Source organism: Notamacropus eugenii, chromosome 3, assembly GCF_028372415.1.
Source record: "Notamacropus eugenii isolate mMacEug1 chromosome 3, mMacEug1.pri_v2, whole genome shotgun sequence".
NCBI classification, from domain to species: Eukaryota; Metazoa; Chordata; class Mammalia; order Diprotodontia; family Macropodidae; genus Notamacropus; species Notamacropus eugenii.
The window spans coordinates 67010652-67029026 of record NC_092874.1 but is presented as its reverse complement, the minus strand read 5'-3'; the positions used below and the strand labels follow the sequence as shown (position 1 = coordinate 67029026).

At 40.8% G+C, this 18375-nt stretch overlaps 2 protein-coding genes across 2 annotated transcripts in view; both read right to left on the bottom strand.

Annotated features, from left to right (window-relative positions):
- GAD2 (glutamate decarboxylase 2) overlaps positions 1-643 on the bottom strand; it is a 90682-nt gene extending 90039 nt beyond the window's left edge. Inside the window, exon 1 of the mRNA XM_072651759.1 lies at positions 568-643. Within this exon, the coding sequence (XP_072507860.1) occupies positions 568-643 (76 nt within the window). The remainder of the gene's footprint in view (positions 1-567) is intronic.
- A 5824-nt stretch (positions 644-6467) lies between these two features.
- MYO3A (myosin IIIA) overlaps positions 6468-18375 on the bottom strand; it is a 247917-nt gene continuing 236009 nt past the window's right edge. Inside the window, exons 32-34 of the mRNA XM_072651758.1 lie at positions 15704-15744; positions 11498-11641; positions 6468-6674 (exon numbers count right to left, since the gene is read on the bottom strand). Of these exons, the coding sequence (XP_072507859.1) occupies positions 6566-6674; positions 11498-11641; positions 15704-15744 (294 nt within the window). The 3' untranslated portion in view covers positions 6468-6565. The remainder of the gene's footprint in view (positions 6675-11497; positions 11642-15703; positions 15745-18375) is intronic.

Sequence of the window (18375 nt, the reverse complement as noted above, 5' to 3'; positions counted from 1 at the left end):
AAGCGCATTCCTTAAGCATTTGGAGGTAGGAAACCATTGCTTCCATTTTAGAATTACTCAGACACGGAAAGGCTGTGTTTTACTCAGGGTCACAGAATTAGGATCAGGGTGGGGAATCGAAATAAGATTTACTGACTTCCAGTCAAGCATTGCTAGGTCTCTTCTTTCTCCAGTCCTGGGAGATGGGAGAGGTAAGTATTCAAAGAGCTGAGTCGGAGAGACTCTCAGGTCCTGGGGGCTCCGGTTTCGTTGGGGTAAAAGAAACCCAGAGATATATGAAACCCCTCCCCAGTAGACTGGTGAACTCAGAGGTAAAAGGAGAGCTTAGAAGCTTGAGCTCACTTGGGTCAACTGGGCATAAGATAAGGGATGCATCCTGAGAACTTTTCATGCTGCAGGTGAAAAGCAAGCCACCACCAAACAAAACAAACCCAAACCCAAAACAAAAAACCCGAAAAACAAACCAACCTTCTTTCCCCTTATCCCTTCCTTAGGAAACCCCTCTTGTTTCCGTCTCCCATGTCTACAACTCCACAGGTCAAGTGTCCTGGTTTTCCAGCTTCTTACCTGTACTAGGGTTCTCCGGGTCCCCAGAGCCATCTTCGGACCCGAAGGACCAGAAACCAGAGCCCGTAGATGCCATCCGTGCTGCGAGGCTGGTACAAGGAAATGAGAGTGCCAACTGCAGGCGAGAAGCTATCTGTTCGGTGCCTGCGTGCTTGTGCGTGAGTCTGAGCGCGTGAGTGAGTGAAGAAGGGAGAGAGCACCCTGGGGAGTCCCGGAGTGACCGTGTGGGTGGGTGAGTGTGTCACACTCAGCAACTCCGTACGTGTGTACTAGTTGAACAGCAGCGCCTATAGCAGCAGCTGTACTTAGCTTGGAACCCACGCGGGGGAGGGGCTGGAGAATGTAGGGGGGAAGGGTTAGGGAAAGCTGTCTCTTTCCAGTAAAGCAAAAGGGACCCAGGAGGATGGCATGGGAGATGGTGTGATTGCAGGAAAGTGTGACTGGAGGGAAGGAGGGAAGTAAGTGTGGAGAAGGGGGGGAGAGGGGGAGAGAGAGAGAGAGAGAGAGAGAGAGAGAGAGAGAGAGAGAGAGAGAGAGAGAGAGAGAGAGAGAGAGAGAGAGGCAGAGACAGAGAGCGAGAGCGAGAGCAGTTCGAACGGGGTGAGGGGTGAAGAAAGGAAAGGGAAGGGAGATGGAAGTGTGAGGAAAGAAGACAAGACCGTGAGCGTGAGAGACCGATAGTGGTGCGCACGAGCTGGGTCAAGGAGGTGTGAAGCTCGGTGGCCGGGAGCAGCAAGAGGAGGAGTGTATGTGTGTAAGCGCGTCTTCAGGCTGTTGGCCTTTGGCTTGGCAGCGGGAGAGAACTGTCCAGGGTCCTGAGAGACGTCCTAAGCGCAGTCCTACGCACCGCCCCTGCTCAAAACAGTCTTAGCTAGAGTAACAAGTAAAGAGCTTTAGGATACATGAAGGGCTGCGGAGAGGAGCTTTATTAAATCATTTCCCCCTCCTGTTCTTTCTCGTTTGAGAACTGACTTTGAGTTACCTAGGGGAGAGTCGGAAGAAAAGGGGGAGGAGTAGCTACTGAGGGCCGAGCTCTCTAACCATATCCGTACTGGGAGTTGAAGGAAATGAAGGCTGAGGTGAGGGAGGGAGTAGAGGAAGGAGATGCGGTCTCAATTCGGGGAGAGCAAGACGACGGCGGAACCCTGGGCAGCTGCAGATGGCTTTTAGGCGTGGAATCTATCGGATTGGAGGGAACTATCAGGGAAAGGGGCGTGGGGAGTGCTGATGGACTCATTTCAGCTCCTTAGTAGTGTCTAATGCCAGTTTAGTGAGCCGCTTCAAACCTCAGGGGAGCGCCCTCTCCGCTGCAGCTGACCGCACAGTAGGGGGATGGACTGTATACGATAGACAGGAGGCTGGGGTGAGAGATCGAGGTTTTGACCGAGGCAATTAAATTCCACGCTGGAGACTGTCACTGTGGAGCGCAGGTCTGAGGAGAAGCAAATGAATATTTCTTAGGAGGGGGCGAAAGCACAGAGTTCCTAGGCTTGGGGAGGTTGGCGTCTCAGGGTTACGCTTTGACCTTGACCAACAGAAGCATTGTTGAGTTTAAAGGACAGACACTGCTAAGGAATTAAGTGTGGCGTGTGCGCGTCAAGCATTCCATGAGAGGAAGAGAATAATTGGAATTCAAGGTGTTTCAAACTCAGATGTATGTCTGTTTTCCAGACCAGAGCTGAAAGGCACTGGCTGGGGGACTACAGCCTACAGTTTATTGCTTTTTATTTGCGGTCGCAGGAAAAAGACACTACCCCTCCTCAAAAAGAATTCTCAATGTGGAGTAATATGATCCCTTCACCCACGGATAGGAGGAGAGTCTTGTTTCTGATAGCTTGGTAAAAATTGTGTCTCCCTCTCTTAATAATGGAAGAACAAAAAGATTCGTCTCCCACTCAATGGCCCCAGCAGTTTCTAGTAGGAACAAAGGGAGGCAGCTCTGTTGATCAAGCCATCCTTGTGAGCACCAGTTTAGACATGTAGCTGCCATTTTAGCTAGCTTTCTACAACACCCACTAGACTCGAGGAGACCAATAATTCACCATCTTCAGAGGAAATAGTGCGTCTTTGTATATCTCTATATGTATGTACATCTTTATGTGTGTTCACTGTCTACCTCCCTCTGTGCTCTGGGCACCAAGGCTATTTCTTTGGAAGAATTTGTGCACACATTCGTTTTTCAGACCCTAATGCCCAGGAATTCTACCTCCACTCCAGGTAGTGCTTCTGTAGTTACTGACAATGTTTCTAGCTGAAAAACAGCACCCATCACTTAGTCTGTTGTTCGACCCTTTCCCCAACTTCCGGTCTTTCCACCCTCCCCAGGAAAGTGTACATCAGCGACCATGGGACAAAACATTCCTGGACTCGAAGCCGAATAGGGAAGCGGATTTGAGGGTCAGAGAGGGGGAGTTTATCATCTATCACTTCTCCCCCGAGATTGATTCGTAAGAGGTGAAGCATAGGGGAAAAGCTTCCACGTCAAAGGATCTGGCTTGCTTGGTGTCCCCTTTCATTACAGTCCAATCTGAGGGAGGCCAGTGAGAAACGTGGCGTGACACATTGGATCGACATTGAAGGGTCACTGGAAGAAGCGAGCAATACTTACTATAACACACGCACGACTGGGAAGGAAGAAAAGAAAGTCGTGACTCTTGGGGTGGGGGCGATTTGGATAGGTTGAGGAGGAGGAGGCAATTTCTAAGAGCCCTCTATTCCACCCCCATTTCATTATCTTCCTAAGCTAATGAACTACAATAGCAATTTTAGGGGTTAAACACTTTGCCTCTCAGAATTCTGTAAATGAGGAAAGATTTGGGAGAAAGGTATCTCTAGCAGGACACATCTGGATCGAGGACGAAACTTCTTTATTTAAAGACATATCAAAATATACTCTGGCGAATGCTTAGCTTCAAGCCAACAACGCAGGAGTTGCAATGATTCTTTCCCCCCTCTGTGACTAAATGAGCAGAAAAGATGCATTTCCACGAAACATTTTTTTAAAAAAAGAACCAAGAAACAGGTGGAAGAAATTAATCAAATCTATACTGAATTTTAAAATTCTGACAACCTACATCTCGCTCTGTGGCAAGATTTTTTTTTTTTTTGAGTGAAGATTTCAATTCCGGTTTGAAGCTAAATTTAGATACAATTAGATCTCCAAACTCTAGACTTAGTTTGGGTGTATTAAGGATATTTATACTTTTATTTAGAAACAAACCGGTTCAGAAGCACAAGGGAACCTAATTTGTCTATCCTTATAGAGTTTTTCCCCCCTCGACGGTAATTTTCTTTTTGAAAAATTAACTTCGGAAAATATCTGTTCTCTCTCCCTCTCCGTTTTTGTCTCAAAAGGAGGTTATAATTACAGTAATTAGTTCACAAAGGATCCCAGTCTCGAATTAGAACTACAAGGAGAGAAAAGCCCAGGGAAAAACCTTTCTAGCCCTCGTCCTAGATTGTCGGCAAAAAAAATCTTCTTTTCAAAAGAGGGAGGGTGGGAAATTTAATAGTGACCAGTCTTCTTGTCTAACTTATTTCTCAGTGTAGATTAACAGGCGAACCTTTTCCCAATTTTATTTACGTGGGTTGGAGGAGGGGCACAGAGCAACTGAATGAGGGCTGCAGTAAGATCTTTCCGCCTCTGCCCACTAATCAATGCCCTATCTTCTACCTGGCAATCCTCGCTTTCATTTCACCCTAGAAACGGATTGTGCCGAATTGTAGCAGACTGTCTGAAGGAAGTCGAATAACAGCCCAGTTCATTAATGACTGAATGGATTTGCAAAGGAAGGCTGGTCATGGAGCTATTTCTTGGATTAAAAATTCAGAGTTGGTTCTTTCTGAGGGAGATTCTGAGGGAGTCCTGGATGAGGTGAGATAGGCGATACTTAAGAAAAACCCATCCTTGGCTTAGATGGAACTAGAGTAGCCACAGTTAAATCTGGTATTGATTTAATTGGTTAGCTTTGGTTAGATCCCTAGGAGAGAAACCTTTGTGTTGTGTGTTGGGGTCTGGTGCACTGGGGTGGTCAGGGTGGCCACTCAAGAAGTGACTAAGCAGCTTAGTTTTTCTGTCCTGGCCAGCACACTACTCTCCTTCAAGAAAGGGCCCCCAGCTTTGGGGAAAGTGGATCTACTGAATTTAAGTTCTCAGAAGTTAAAGGGAACACAATAAAAACTGTCTCTTCACTCTCCCTTTTCCAGAGCCCTGGGGAGAGATAAATAAATGCTAGGCTGCCTCTTGATATGTGGCAGCCCTGGTCAGCCCCGAGATTTGGTCTTCCCCTTCTCACAGCAAGAGGTCTGATGGCAAAAATGAAATACCCCCAACCAAAGGAGATAGATTGTGCTTTGGCTGCAAGCAGCCTGTCAAAACCAATCTCAAAATGCTCCTGAAAGGCCCTGAGGGACTTGGGTTTCTTCCTTCATTATTCAGCCACTGTTATTGAAAGCCCACTAGCACAAGGCTGAGGGCTAGCACTATGGTGTAAGACAGACCTCAGAATTACCCTTGGGAATCTCATGTTTCACCTGCCTCAGGAGAGGAAAGGCACCCAAACTCTTCCTGAAGTCCCTTCGAAGGCATCGTTGAGACCTGAGGGAGTGGGGGAAGATGATCCTAGGCACAGAAGACTTCTTGAGACTTCTACATCTGTGTGTACTCACTATGTCTACTACTGGGACCTATCTCTTCCAAATTCTCCCTCTGTCTCTGTTCTTCTTTACCATCCTGCATGGAATGTCTAACAACCTAGCTTCAGTTCTGTTGCCTATGTGGGGATGGATGGGGAGAGGGTGAGAAGCTTGCTGGAGAGGTAGCCAGAGGAGCCCAGAGCTACTTATAGATAGCAAAAAAGGTCCTTTGTTGTCACCTTCTGGGATGTGACTTAATGAGCCAATTCAAACTGAGCTCCTTGCCCCCATACCTGCCACCTGGGATTTCAATTCAATAGCTACATTTAATAGCAAATTGAAAAAAAATATGCAAAGAGATCTGGACCTCAGAGAATATTTAAGAAACAAATCTAGAACTAGGAATCTAAATAAGATGTAGGCTTCCAGAAACCCAAAGTCTCCTTAATGAAAAGGACTGCTCCAATGATATTCACCTGCTGTCAGTTCCATTTGACCTTCACTTGAGATACAAGGGGAACATGTTCCCACCTTTCCCAGTCAGAAAGGTTAAGAGTAATTCTTGAGCAGCCACCAGAGAAAATGGTATTTCCCGAAGAGTTCTTCAATCGTTTTGTAATTTTAATAACAATGAGGGTGGAGAAATAGGCTTACATTATCCAAAGCACTCAAACTTTGCTTGAGACTTAGCCAAGTTAAGGGATGCTGCCCAACAACCAAATCCAATGGACTCCAAAGAAGGACAGAATCTGGGGAGAGGAGATATCACTCTAGACACCCCCTTTGAATAGTGCTATGGAAAAGGTGATGGTAAAGCAGTCTTGATCTTGAGCCCAGGTTTGGCTAGGGATTCATCCTCATAGCAGACATGGGATTGCTTTACAATTAAGTCAGCTATTTAAAAAAATCCATTTTTTGGGGGGGAATATTAAGATGTTTTCCTTTGAAGGAGAGGTGCCATTTATTAACTGCTCTAGTTGGGACAGATGTTTCCAACAGGAATACCCTTCCTGATGGTCTCCTGATACCTTGTGACAATCAAGAAAGCTATGGGCCAATGGTATACAGCTGATGTGAGAGACTGGCAGAAGATAATAGAAGAGAATGTTTCTGGTCATGATACATCTCACATTTTTCAAGGTCCAGAGTGATTCTCACTCACAAGGGTGTTTGCCCTTTGGGGCTGTCTTTCTGCGCCTCTTGGTGGATTTTTTCCCTAGGTTAAAGGGCAGGGGGCCTCCAAATCTGCCATCTCTGGGATCACTTGTCATAGAGCAGGGAGGAAGGCAGCACCAAACAAGTAAGGAAAATATGCCCTGCCTCGGTTGGAGAAGCCAAAGGATCATGCCAGCCCTGCCAGTGGCTAAAACTGCTGGACCAGTCGGCGGCGCTGAGAAGTTTTTCGTAGTAGTTTCCTGTAGTCATAAGGATTGTCTTCTGTGCCTTCTCCTAAGTTTGCCGTAGCCCAACACCTGGAGGGTGCACAGAGAAGATAACAGTGTTAAATCTCCAAGTTCTGCAAACCAGAATTCATTTTTCCTAGTCATATGTATATGTATACACATACATACATGTCATTGTGCTTGAGTTGGGTTGCTTTAAAATTCTTTTTCCTCTAATCGTATAGAGTGATATTAATGCACTACCCAATTAATTAACTGGGTTTGCTTCCTGGAGTTTCTCAAGTAGCCAAAACTTCAAAGTTTGATGCTGTTTGCATTGGGGGAGGTGCTCCTTTGGAACATTTTTCCAAATATTCCAAATATTTGAGGGGCTTTAGGGTTACACCTTGCAAATTAAACTAGTAGTCATTTTATGTCTCTGAAGTTAATTCTCTCTAGCAGACATAATATCCTTTTAGATACAAATACCTGGAAAGCATAGTTAATAATAACTAGCATTTATAACCCTTTAAGGTTTGCAAAGCACCTCATAAATATTGTTTCATTTTTTATTCTCACAACATCCAGTCCTGGGAGGTAGGAGTTTTTTTTAATCCCCATTTTATAGATGGGGAAAATGAAGCAGAAAACTTGTTAAGTGACTTTTCCAAGGTCACACACTTAGTATCTGAGGTCATATTTGAACTCAACTGTTCCCAACTCTAGTTTCTGTGCCCTCTCCACTGGGCCTCTACTATTGAACTGGAAGAATGGAGTAGACGAGAGACCCCTGGATGTAATTCTAGACAAAATGGTTTTTAAAGAGAGAGATGGGAAATGAACTCTGCCTCTGTTCGGGTGCTAACATAAGGAAAACGTTGGTCATTGACAACTCCAACCTTCTAAACCTTCTAAACGCTGGACCCCAGGTTTTATTTGTGTTGTAGTGGAATGAACATTGGATTTAGCCTCGGGGAAGGACCTAGTTTTTCTCACCTGCTGATCGTTACCTGTGTAATACCTTGCACCTCATTTTTTTCTACCTTTTCAGTCGTGAGTTGTCTCAGCTAAAAATAAATCTGTTATGTCAGATTTATGAGTAGCTAGATGGCACAGTGAAAAGAGAGCCAGGCCTAGAGTCAGGAAGACCTGAGTTCAAATCTGACCTTAGATACTTGCTAACTATGGGACCCTGAATAAATCACTTAACCCTGTTGACCTCCATTTTCTCATCTATAAAATGAGCTAGAGAAGGAAGTGACAAATCACTCTAGTATCTTTGCCAAGAAAACTCCAAAGGAGGTCACAAAGAGTTGAACATGACTGAAAGGATTGAATGACAAAACCCAGATTTATAGATTATGGTTTGGAAAGGACCTTAAAGGTCATTGAATCCAATGAGGTCCAGAGAGGCTAAGTAACTTCCCTAGGGTCTCAGGCCTAGTAGATCTCCAAGGCAGGATTGAAACATATATCTTTGTGGTGCTTAGTCCAGAGCTCTCACCTCTCTGATGATTTTCATATGATGACAGGGTTCCTTTCAGTTCTGAATCTCATGATTTCTTTTAAAATATTTGTGGGACCCACTATCAAGGCTTATGGTGTTTATGGTGTTAAATTCTTTGCTCCTAATCTCGAACCCTCACACCTATTCTTTTGCCCTCATTGTACATTCACTATTTTCATCTAGACAGGTGTATTGAATAATGTTTCTCTGCTTTAGTCTGCTAGTTTTCTTTTACTGGCAAACAACACCACTCCTAGACTTTATTTAATATGTAGAATTCTCATACACCTTTTTGGGGGCTTACAGGGGTCTGAGATTAGGGCTAGATGGAAGGGTGACACTAAAGACACTGTAATAAGAAACCTAAGAAAACAGAGGCTCAGGGGAATTGAGATTACACAGTGAGTTACTAGGTCAGTAGCCTTTTCTTCCTACCATGTTGTCCCTATTTGTTTGTCAGCTTGCTTAATTTATTTGTTTCATATGTATATGTCTTGCCTAATTTAGACTGTAAGTTCCTGGAGGATAGGTATTGTCTTATAGTGTAAGACATACTCGTTGGTCTCTAGTTGAATGCCTAAAGCAGAATCACATACTGTAGTCTCTGACATAAATAAATCTCATCATCTGTCCCCATGATATCTGTTCAATCTTTCTTTGAACTGCACCTTAATATGAACCTTCCACTGTAGACAAACCGTCCTCACCATTTTCACCTCATGCATGTGCTCTACAAATGTCCATTGAAATACTGAAATCTGTGCAAGCAGCTGCTACTGTAAAGGTTTATGGCTGACCACTTATAATCTGGAGTCATGTATGACATTGACAGGCACTCTTGAAGCAACAGGCAGTAAGTCAGAGAGATAGTGTCTCTGCAACAAATGAAAAGAGATGTGTGCTTTGGTGGGAGACAGCACTCTGCTGAGCCAGGCAAACTGGTTTATGGAAGTGGGCAACAGGTAAGGGTGCGCTGGGAGAGAAGGAAAGTATGGGACAAGGAAAAATAAATTTCAGCCTGCTTATTCTGGGTCTAAGAAAGGAAAAGAATATAGACAGTATATAATAGAAGGGAAGTCACTGTTTTAGGCTGAAAGCATTCTGAAGTTTAAGGTAGGACTGATTATGCTTAGGATTTTCATTAGATTATACTATTAAACTATTTTTGTTTTCTTATAGAGCATTTTTCTCTTTCTTATCTTTGCTTAAATCTCAAAATTTCACAAAGATCTGATAGGTACTTAATACTTCTGAAACAGAATCATTAAAGCTAATTCTATCCTGAAGAAGGAACTGAGCCACAGAGGGCTGGTTTGAAGGACTCACTCATTGTCAAGCAGGGTCAATGCCAAAGAAATTATAACTAAAATGCTTCCTCAGTTTTTGGACTGATGTTCCTGCTTCCAAATAACTGGATACTAGAAATGAATAACTGATGATTGATCTAAAATTATATTGACTTGTTTCTTAAAAATAATTGCCTATGGTTTTCTGGTTCTATCACTTATGGTTTTACTTACAAACTACCTTTTGCTTGCAACATATAGAGTATGATAAGAATATCTACCAAGAGGTAAAATATAGTACGGTGTTGCTTAATAACAATAACAGTTCACATTTCTATATTGCCTTAATATTTCAGTGGATCTGTGCTCTAAGTGCTGTGCATTATCTTCTCTCTCAGCGTAGCTTACAAATCATCTACATTTTATTCTGCAGGACCCTTGTCCATGTTCCCTCATGTATCATTCATCTCCCTCTCTCTCTCCCTTCCTCTCTCTCATATCTCTCTCTCCTTTCTCTCTTTCTCTTTCCTCATTTCCTCCCTTCCTCATCTCTATCTTCTCTGTCTCTTCCCCCCTCTCTCCTCTGTCTTCTCTTTCTCTCTGTATTCGTCTATGTCTCTATCGGCTTCCCTCTCCTTTCTCTCTCTCTCTCTCTCTCTCTCTCTCTCTCTCTCTCTCTCTCTCTCTCTCTCTCTCTCTCTTCTCTTCCTCTTCTCTCTGTCAATTTTTTACATTTTACAGGTAGCAGGGGCATCATTAAGGGCATTACTAAGGGCACTTTGCCAATACCAGGCCATTACTATTCAATTGCTATTTCCTGTTCTTGATTTATGATTGCTCATGTCCTTTTCAGAGCAGATGACATCCCTTAGGCCATAGGATTATGGATCTAGAGCTGGGAAGGACCATAGAGATCAACTAATCCAACCCCTTCATTTTATAACTAGGAAACTGAAGCCCAGAAAGGTAAAGGTCATACAGGTAATGTGTAGCAGGGGCAGAATTCGAACATAGATCCCGTGACTCCAGGTTCAGTGTTCTTTATGCCACCCACAGTCTTAGTATCATTGGAAATATATGGCAGCGTACTTATGCTCAATATACATCTTTCCATTGCCGTGAGTCACCTACAATTTTGAGTTTTTGGAGACTGTGGTATTGCAAGATTCAAAACTATGCCATATTTTATTCAGAAGAACAATTTTCAGCTTTAAGATGCATGTAATAATTCATAGATATGTTAAGATCATGCAGAATTCCTTGATATACAAACACAGGGAAGATTTTTTTTTCAATGACTGTGATTATTCATGTTTAGTAAGGTATAAGACAGGGATATGTGTGCTCGCCACAAGGTATTCACCATAGTTATGGACGATGTCCTGGACAACATCCCAAGAGAAGGCTGGGGCTCTCCTGATATTCTGGTGTGTGTGTGTATGACATGTTGATTGCATCAAATTCTGGAACATTAAAGGGCTTTCTCAATGAGCTTTACAACTGCTCAAAAAATCCTATCAACTGAACAGTTGTTATGGTACAGACTAAATGGTTGAAGCGCATGGATCGTCCCGATTATGACTGCAGTTGTGTACCAATTTCACAGTTAGTACATCAATACAATATATCCAGGACGGTCACTGTTGATGGACTATGAGCTGGGCCCAGTGATCAATGGAAAGAAGAAAGCAGATTAGATTGCATTTGGTAAACTAGTGCTTTTAATGATCCCAAACTGCTCCTGACATCAAAATCCATCTTCTTCACACCAATGTTTTCCTGGTGATGTTTTATGGTTGTGAATCCCTGAACAGCACAATTCCTGAAGATGGACATTTCTACAACTCTTTATAGATTTTAAAAGTATGTTCATGTGTATTGCCACACTTTGACCCTCACAACAACTTTTTGAGGCAGTCCAAATATGATTCCCATTTTACATGTGAGGCACAGAGAGGTGAAACAATGTGTTCACATTCATATGCCTACATATAGAGCTGAGATTCAAACCCAGGTCCTTTCGTTTCTAAGTTCAGTATTCTTCACATTCCTCCAAAATGAGCTCTTTTGCTTAAGCAATAAAACTGAAAATGTGAAGATGATAGCTAAAGGTTTATTACCTTTCATCAGCCTTAAAACATGAGTTCTGGAGTTCTGTCCGTGGTCTTCTCTCTCTCACATAAGGTTTATGTTCTTTCAGTCCAGAGTGATTGGTTGAAAATCCTTTGTAATAGAAATCCTCTAAATCTAGTACTTTTCCCTGACTGTAAATGAACATATATGTCATACATAGTATCAATTCTATTTTCATTTTACTTATATTACAAAGTAATTATTTAACTTCCTTTCAATGACTAGAATTTAGGAGTCATACACATGGTAACAAAAATGGCAGAAATCTGACAACAAAAATTTGTGTCCCATACCATGGGTTTTTATAGCAGACTTACCAATAGCCACAACCTTTGACTTTTAACCGTAAGCCTTGTCACCTGGCTTACCTTTCCTTTTGGTTCTGATTCTCTCTCTTGCGGTTTTAATGCTGTAGTGTTGGGGCCCAGCTCTGGACCGTGGCCTCCTGTATGGAGAGTTGAGACACCTGGAGGTGCTAACCTGCTTACGTGGCACTAGCTGGTCTAGTAAGCTGCGTGGTACTGGGAACGCCTCAGTAACAGGATAGGCTCCGCCTACGGGGAGGAACATGGGAGGAGCTCGGATGCCCAAATATATGCTGGGTGCATTGGGGGAACTGGGGAGTGATGTAACCATTAAAGAGTGTGCAGCTGCCAACTCGGGTGCTCTGTCTAGTAATTCCCCTCCCCCACAGGAGGGGCCAGAGATGTCTGAAGACCAACAGAGATCTAGATCTAGATCTTGAGGTAAGATTCCAAGCGAAGCCCAGGGAGGGAAAGTTAGCGTAGGGAGCCTGGGATATTTAAATTAGTGTAGAAAGCCCAGGACAGTGTAGTTTTGCTCCTTATCAAATATCCCTCTCCACACAAGATTTCTCATCAACTTCTGTGGCAATTTTTTAGAGCCTAATATATAAATTCAAACCCACAGCAAGTTTTATCCATTGGTACATCAAAAGGCATGTTCCACTTGCATGATTCTAGGGAGACTCTCTTGCTGTTGTTCTTAGGATCTCCCTGAGACTGTTTCCCCCACCTCCAACTGTATTTGGTCTTCAGAGGGAATTCCTATGCCTTGTTTATACTCCAGTATAGTATGAGAATACGGGAGGGTACTGTCTCACTTTAATTTTTTAAAATCTCCATAGGCTTTTTTCTTGCTTGTTCATAAAGAGCAAAGCAATTGAGGTCAAAGTGGGAGCAAGTTTCTTTCATTCCCTCATCCATGTACATCACTGGTATCCACAAACACATGTATAATAGTGATTCAGAAACTCTGACAGACTTATTTACTGGATCATCTCAGCAGAGGTCGAGGTGAAGCAGATTTCAGTGAAAGTGGTTGCTTGAGGATGAAGTATACAGTAGTAGTTCCAGCCCATAGAAAATGTGGTAGAAGGACTTGGAGTAGCCAGATGGGCTGAAAGCTGCTGATCACTGATAGCATATTTTTCAAGTATTCAAGTTATGCTTTCCATTTGTCTTACTAGCATACACATTCAATTTCTTACTATTTGTGAGACCATGGACTAAACCTTTTTAGACTTTAATTTCCTCATGTGCAAAATCAGGTATTGGACTAGATAGTTTCTGAGGTCCCTTTTAGCTCTGGGTCAAATATGTAGAAATGCATAAACAAATCATTTGTTATTAGCATCATTTTGGAATATGTTTTTGTCAAATCCCCCATAAATAAATTTTTGTCAGTTTATTCGGGATAATTCCAAGTTTAATTTGGTAAAGGCTTATGGTATAATGGTGGTATGGTAAAACATCAATTGACCAGAATGTTCAGGGAATAGGATCCTCTCTGGTGAATTGATTTTTCTGGTTAATTGGAGCCTAACCATACCACTCCCTATCAATTTTCCAGTTACTGTTGAATATTATTTGAAAATGCATTATTTCATATCACTGCTTTAGTAAACATAGTATACTGAAGGTAACCCAGTGCTTGGTGTATAGTAAGCACTTTAGTGCACATGGTAATTCCTTCTCATTTATTCATTTAGTTTTTCTATGATTACTGAGTCCTGGAGGGTTGCCCAGGACTTTATACAGAGTATACTTCAATACTTCATAAGATCACTGATTTCATCAATGCAGGTCCTCTCTCCACCAACATAGATGGAAATCCCTCTGTGTTTTAGGAGATGATTTTAATGAACTGCTGTGGTTGAAAAAATTAACCACCTAGCAGCCGACCTTCTGGTGATGAATGTCCCTGAACTTAGCTAGATTTGTCCACCTGCAAAAAATAAATAGTCCATCCCTGAGACTGTATACAAAGCTTCCAAGCTCAGCAGCACTTGCCACAACCTTTACTCTACTGCCACAGCTTTGGAGACCTCGAAGTCACCATCATACTATGATGATGTGCTGAAATAGGATTTAAAGAAAGGTTGTATGTAAAAGGCACTTAATGATAACAGTATTTAGATAGCACTTTAAAGTCTTTAAGGCATTTTAGATAGGTATATCATTTGATCCTCACAACAACCCTGTGAGGCAGGTGCTGTCATTAGCTCCATTTTATAGTTGAGGAGTTGAAGTTTAAGGAGGTTAAGTCACTTGCCCATCCTCACACAGCTAGGATTGGAGGTCAGATTCAGAGTCAAGTCTTCCTGACTCCATGTCTATCACTCTACCTGAAGGTATGAGGACTTGGAAGGAATGCTTGGGTTGTGCTAGGATATGCCAAGATGTTAGTTACTTGAATAAATAATTGATATGGTTTTATTTTCTTGTGATTTACATTTTACTCCTAAAAGTTGAGCTCATATAAATATTCCAATTAATCAGAATTTTACTGTAATATCTTCTTTCATGAATATTTGTTTTAATGAAAAGATTATATAACCTCCTCCCTTTTTATAGAAGTAGAGGACAATGAATATAGAATACTGACATGTTATCAGTTTTAGTTGGTATGTTGACTTGGTTTTATTCAGCTGCTTTAATCCTTTTCAAAAATTCTTTGTTATAAGGGATGGCTTTCTGTGTAGAGGAGACATATTCAGAGATGGAGGTGATGTAAAACAAAAGATATCAATAAACATTTTTAAAAAAAGGCAAGACTACCTGGTCAGTACTTTGTACTATTTCTAGGGAGCTAGCATGAGTGCAGCATAACCTGCAGGATCACAAGGTTCATTTTGTATTCTTTCAACTTGGCTCAACAGTCTCAGGCTCCAAAGTACTGAGACTATTGCTGCTGGTGCTGCTGCTGCTGCTGCTGCTGCTGCTGCTGCTGCTGCTACTACTACTACTACTACTACTACTACTACTAGTACAACTACAAGATGGGATATAAACTTGAGAATTATAGGTCAAACGCAAGTGAATGACAAAAACTTTCTCACATAGAGATAGCCCCTTTAACACACACACACACACACACACACACACACACGTACATGCACACAGAGAAAGAACCTCAAAGAAAGAGAAAAAGAGAGGCAAGAAGGGAACTTTATAGGGACAAATGGGTTACATGTCTATAAAAATTTTCTTTTTGTATAAAGAAAAGATCATATTTCAAGGGGGTCAAGAATAATAACATATGATACAGTAGAAAATGGTGGGAAACATTCTCAATATATGGTTATGAGGTTGGATATTATATAGAACTATAACTAGCAATTTTTGTCCTTGGGTCAAATTTCATAAAATACACCTAGGGCAAGCAAAACAAGATATATTTTGAAATATATTTTCTGAGATACGTTCCATTGCTAGTGGTGACAGTGGGATGGGGAAAGACCTGAGATGCTGCTCCTGGTGGGGTGTGGAACAAGATGGTGTAGACCAGATAGAAGCTTACCTAGAATATGTCAGAGTAGAGATAGGAATGGAAAGGAAGTTCAGCATCTGGTAACTTCCTAGTTTAACTTATTATTTTGCTAACTAGGTGCTAAATTTGGTTGTGTCTAGCAGTTGAAGGAGTAAAATGTTATCAGCACTCTAAATTTTGGTGCTTTGGTTCAATGGTCCAGTTGCTTTGACCTATTATGAATTTGATGAATATTATACTTTTAGAACGCAAGAGATGCATTATGCTGGGAGTAGACTGTATTTTCAATTTAACTCAAAAGAATCAACACTTTTTCATAATTTGGATTTAAGAGTTTATAAAAGTGCCTGTATTTTTTTTGGGAGCAGGATTATATTTATACATTAAGGAATAATGATTACCTGTTTTTCCTAGGTCTTCGTTTTTCTTCTTGGATTGATTTCTAGGGAAAACAAAAATTTTAAAGTCTAATTTATTAATATAACATTGACTTCCTTCAAAGTTGCATTAGATATGTTACTGACTAAGGTATTTTCATATATTATTAGTCTACAATTTTTGTCTGATCCATGATATAAGAAAATCTCATTAATTTTAGTACATAACAAAACTGAACTAATTTAGACCTTCCCATTTCTGAAATTATGATCATTTGGACAGTGAGTATGTTAAAATTAACCTTTGTACTACTTATAGAAGAAGATTATCTGATTAAACCAATTACCTAAATAAGATTTAAAGGAAAATGTTTGTCTGCTGAAAAGAAAGAATTTTTAAAGTATTTTGAAGAATCCATTTTCAAATACAAAAAATAGAGGCTAGGCTGGCTTAGGCTAGTGTTTTGATACACTATTGATATAATCACTCTTTTCTCTTCCTTTAATAGGGTGCCTCTCTGGAATGCCAATAGTGAGCCTACCTCAAGTTACCATATTTATCTAGAAGCAACGAAACAGCATTTCTTTCCAAGTATTCTTTAATTCAGATTTTTAACTAATTTAGACAGTCTCTCCCATTATGTTCCCATTATTTCCCATTAGTGTAGCTGACTTTATAATTTTATATTATAGATAAATGTAAAACATGCCTAATTTGACCGAGATTAAAAAGCACTTCTCTCCTGAAACCAAGTAAATTGTAGCCAATGATGAGAAATTAAGAAACTAATGTGCTTGTCCCAAATAGGACAGAATAAAATATTACTTTTCAAAAAAGTCCCTTAGATGCTCTGGTTTTCAGTTTCCTCATTTGCAAAATGGTGGAATTGGTCTAGTGAATTGCTCAGGTTTCCTATAGTTCTAAAATCCTAAGGTTCATACAATTTTGTTGCTTTAAGTGGGAAGCCTATGGAAACCATGGTGCTAGTAGACTAATGGACCATAATTATTTTAACTAATTATAGTAAAGAATTTAATGAATGAAATTACATCATGGAAGTCATCTGATAATACTCACATTAAAACTAGAAGCATATATGCTACTAATATGCCCTACTAATAATTACAAGCTACCATTGTCTATGTAGTAGCTCCATTTTAACCTCCTATCAAATATCATTGTTCTTTGCCTTGAACTAAAATTAATCACTGTCTGATGGTTTGAAGCACTATGGGATATGTTTCATGTCATGATATTAAACACAGACGCTTAGCTGTGTGGCACAAGGACATTGGAGATCTCTGTCTCTGTACACACAGAAATAATGTCTTCCCGGTAGAGAAAACAAATATACCATTCACCTTGTACTAGTGGAAAAGAACCTTTTAATTATGCAAAGTATCAGCACATGCCAAGGTGACTGGCACAATGCAAGTGCGAGGAAATAAATAAGAACAATTAACAATGATTTGTTCATATCTGGGCAATTTTCCAGTAATTTTAGAGACATACTAAATCATTTCTCTCTCTCTCTCTCTCTCTCTCTCTCTCTCTCTCTCTCTCTCTCTCTCTCTCTCTCTCTCTCTCTCTCTCTCTCTCACACACACACACACACACAAACACATACAATTTGTTATTTTGGGGATACTCCAATATTTTGAGTGAGATAAACAATTCTGTATCAATTTCATTCTTATGGACTTCAGTGAGGTGGGGGATAAGGGATATTGATATTTATATACAACAGTATGATGCTATTCAAGGAAACTTAGAAGTAAAATTAGACAACTGGGACCCTCCCTTCTCTTTCCTAACTTCCATCAGTTCAAATCCTTCTTTTAAAACCCTAAGCCAGTTTGTGCTTACATACTATACCGGTGTGGGAGGAACGCTGGGTTTGGAGATGGAATACATAGTTAGATACATTTGAACCACTTATTTTACAAGTCACAATCGTATTTACAAATGATACGACTTAGAGCAAGTCATGTAATTTCTTTCAGCTTCAGATTACTCATAGACAAATTGGAAGAAAATGACTGGGTTTTATATAAGAAGATGCTTCCAGCTAAACAATGTGACCATAAGCAAGTTGCTTAGCTCTTTGAGTCTCATCTGTTTCCTCATCTATAAGATAAGGATAATAATACCTAGAATACTGAGCAGTTGTGAAGTTCAAACGAAAAACTACGTAAAGTGCTATATAAGCATCCGTGATTTTAATCTCTAGCAGTCCAGTTGACACTGCTGTGAACCACTTTCTACACCATAACACGACTTTCTGCAAGAGGTATGTTTTCTTAGTTCCAGATATTTAATGAATACATAACACTTGATCTTGGTGTTTGTTTTCTGGATCCAGCATGTTAATCTGAGTGTTGTGAACAAACTGAATGACAAGAACCCAAGGTGTCCGTTCCAAAATGGAGCACCGAATGTCACAATTCTCTTGAATCCCCAAGCTGGGGGATCTCTTTGCTCAAATCCATAGCAAAACTTGACTCTAGGAGATGGCAATTATAAATTAGTCCTTTCCTTAGAGCAGTGCACAGTAGAGGGAATCCTCCCCAATTATTGCATTTTTGCCATTTCCGGAGAAGCAATATTGTGCCCCAACTTTTGATAAAGAACACAGAAGGAAAAAGAGGAAAGAATGATTTCCCTTATATCAGTAAAAGATTTCTTTCTAGCACGA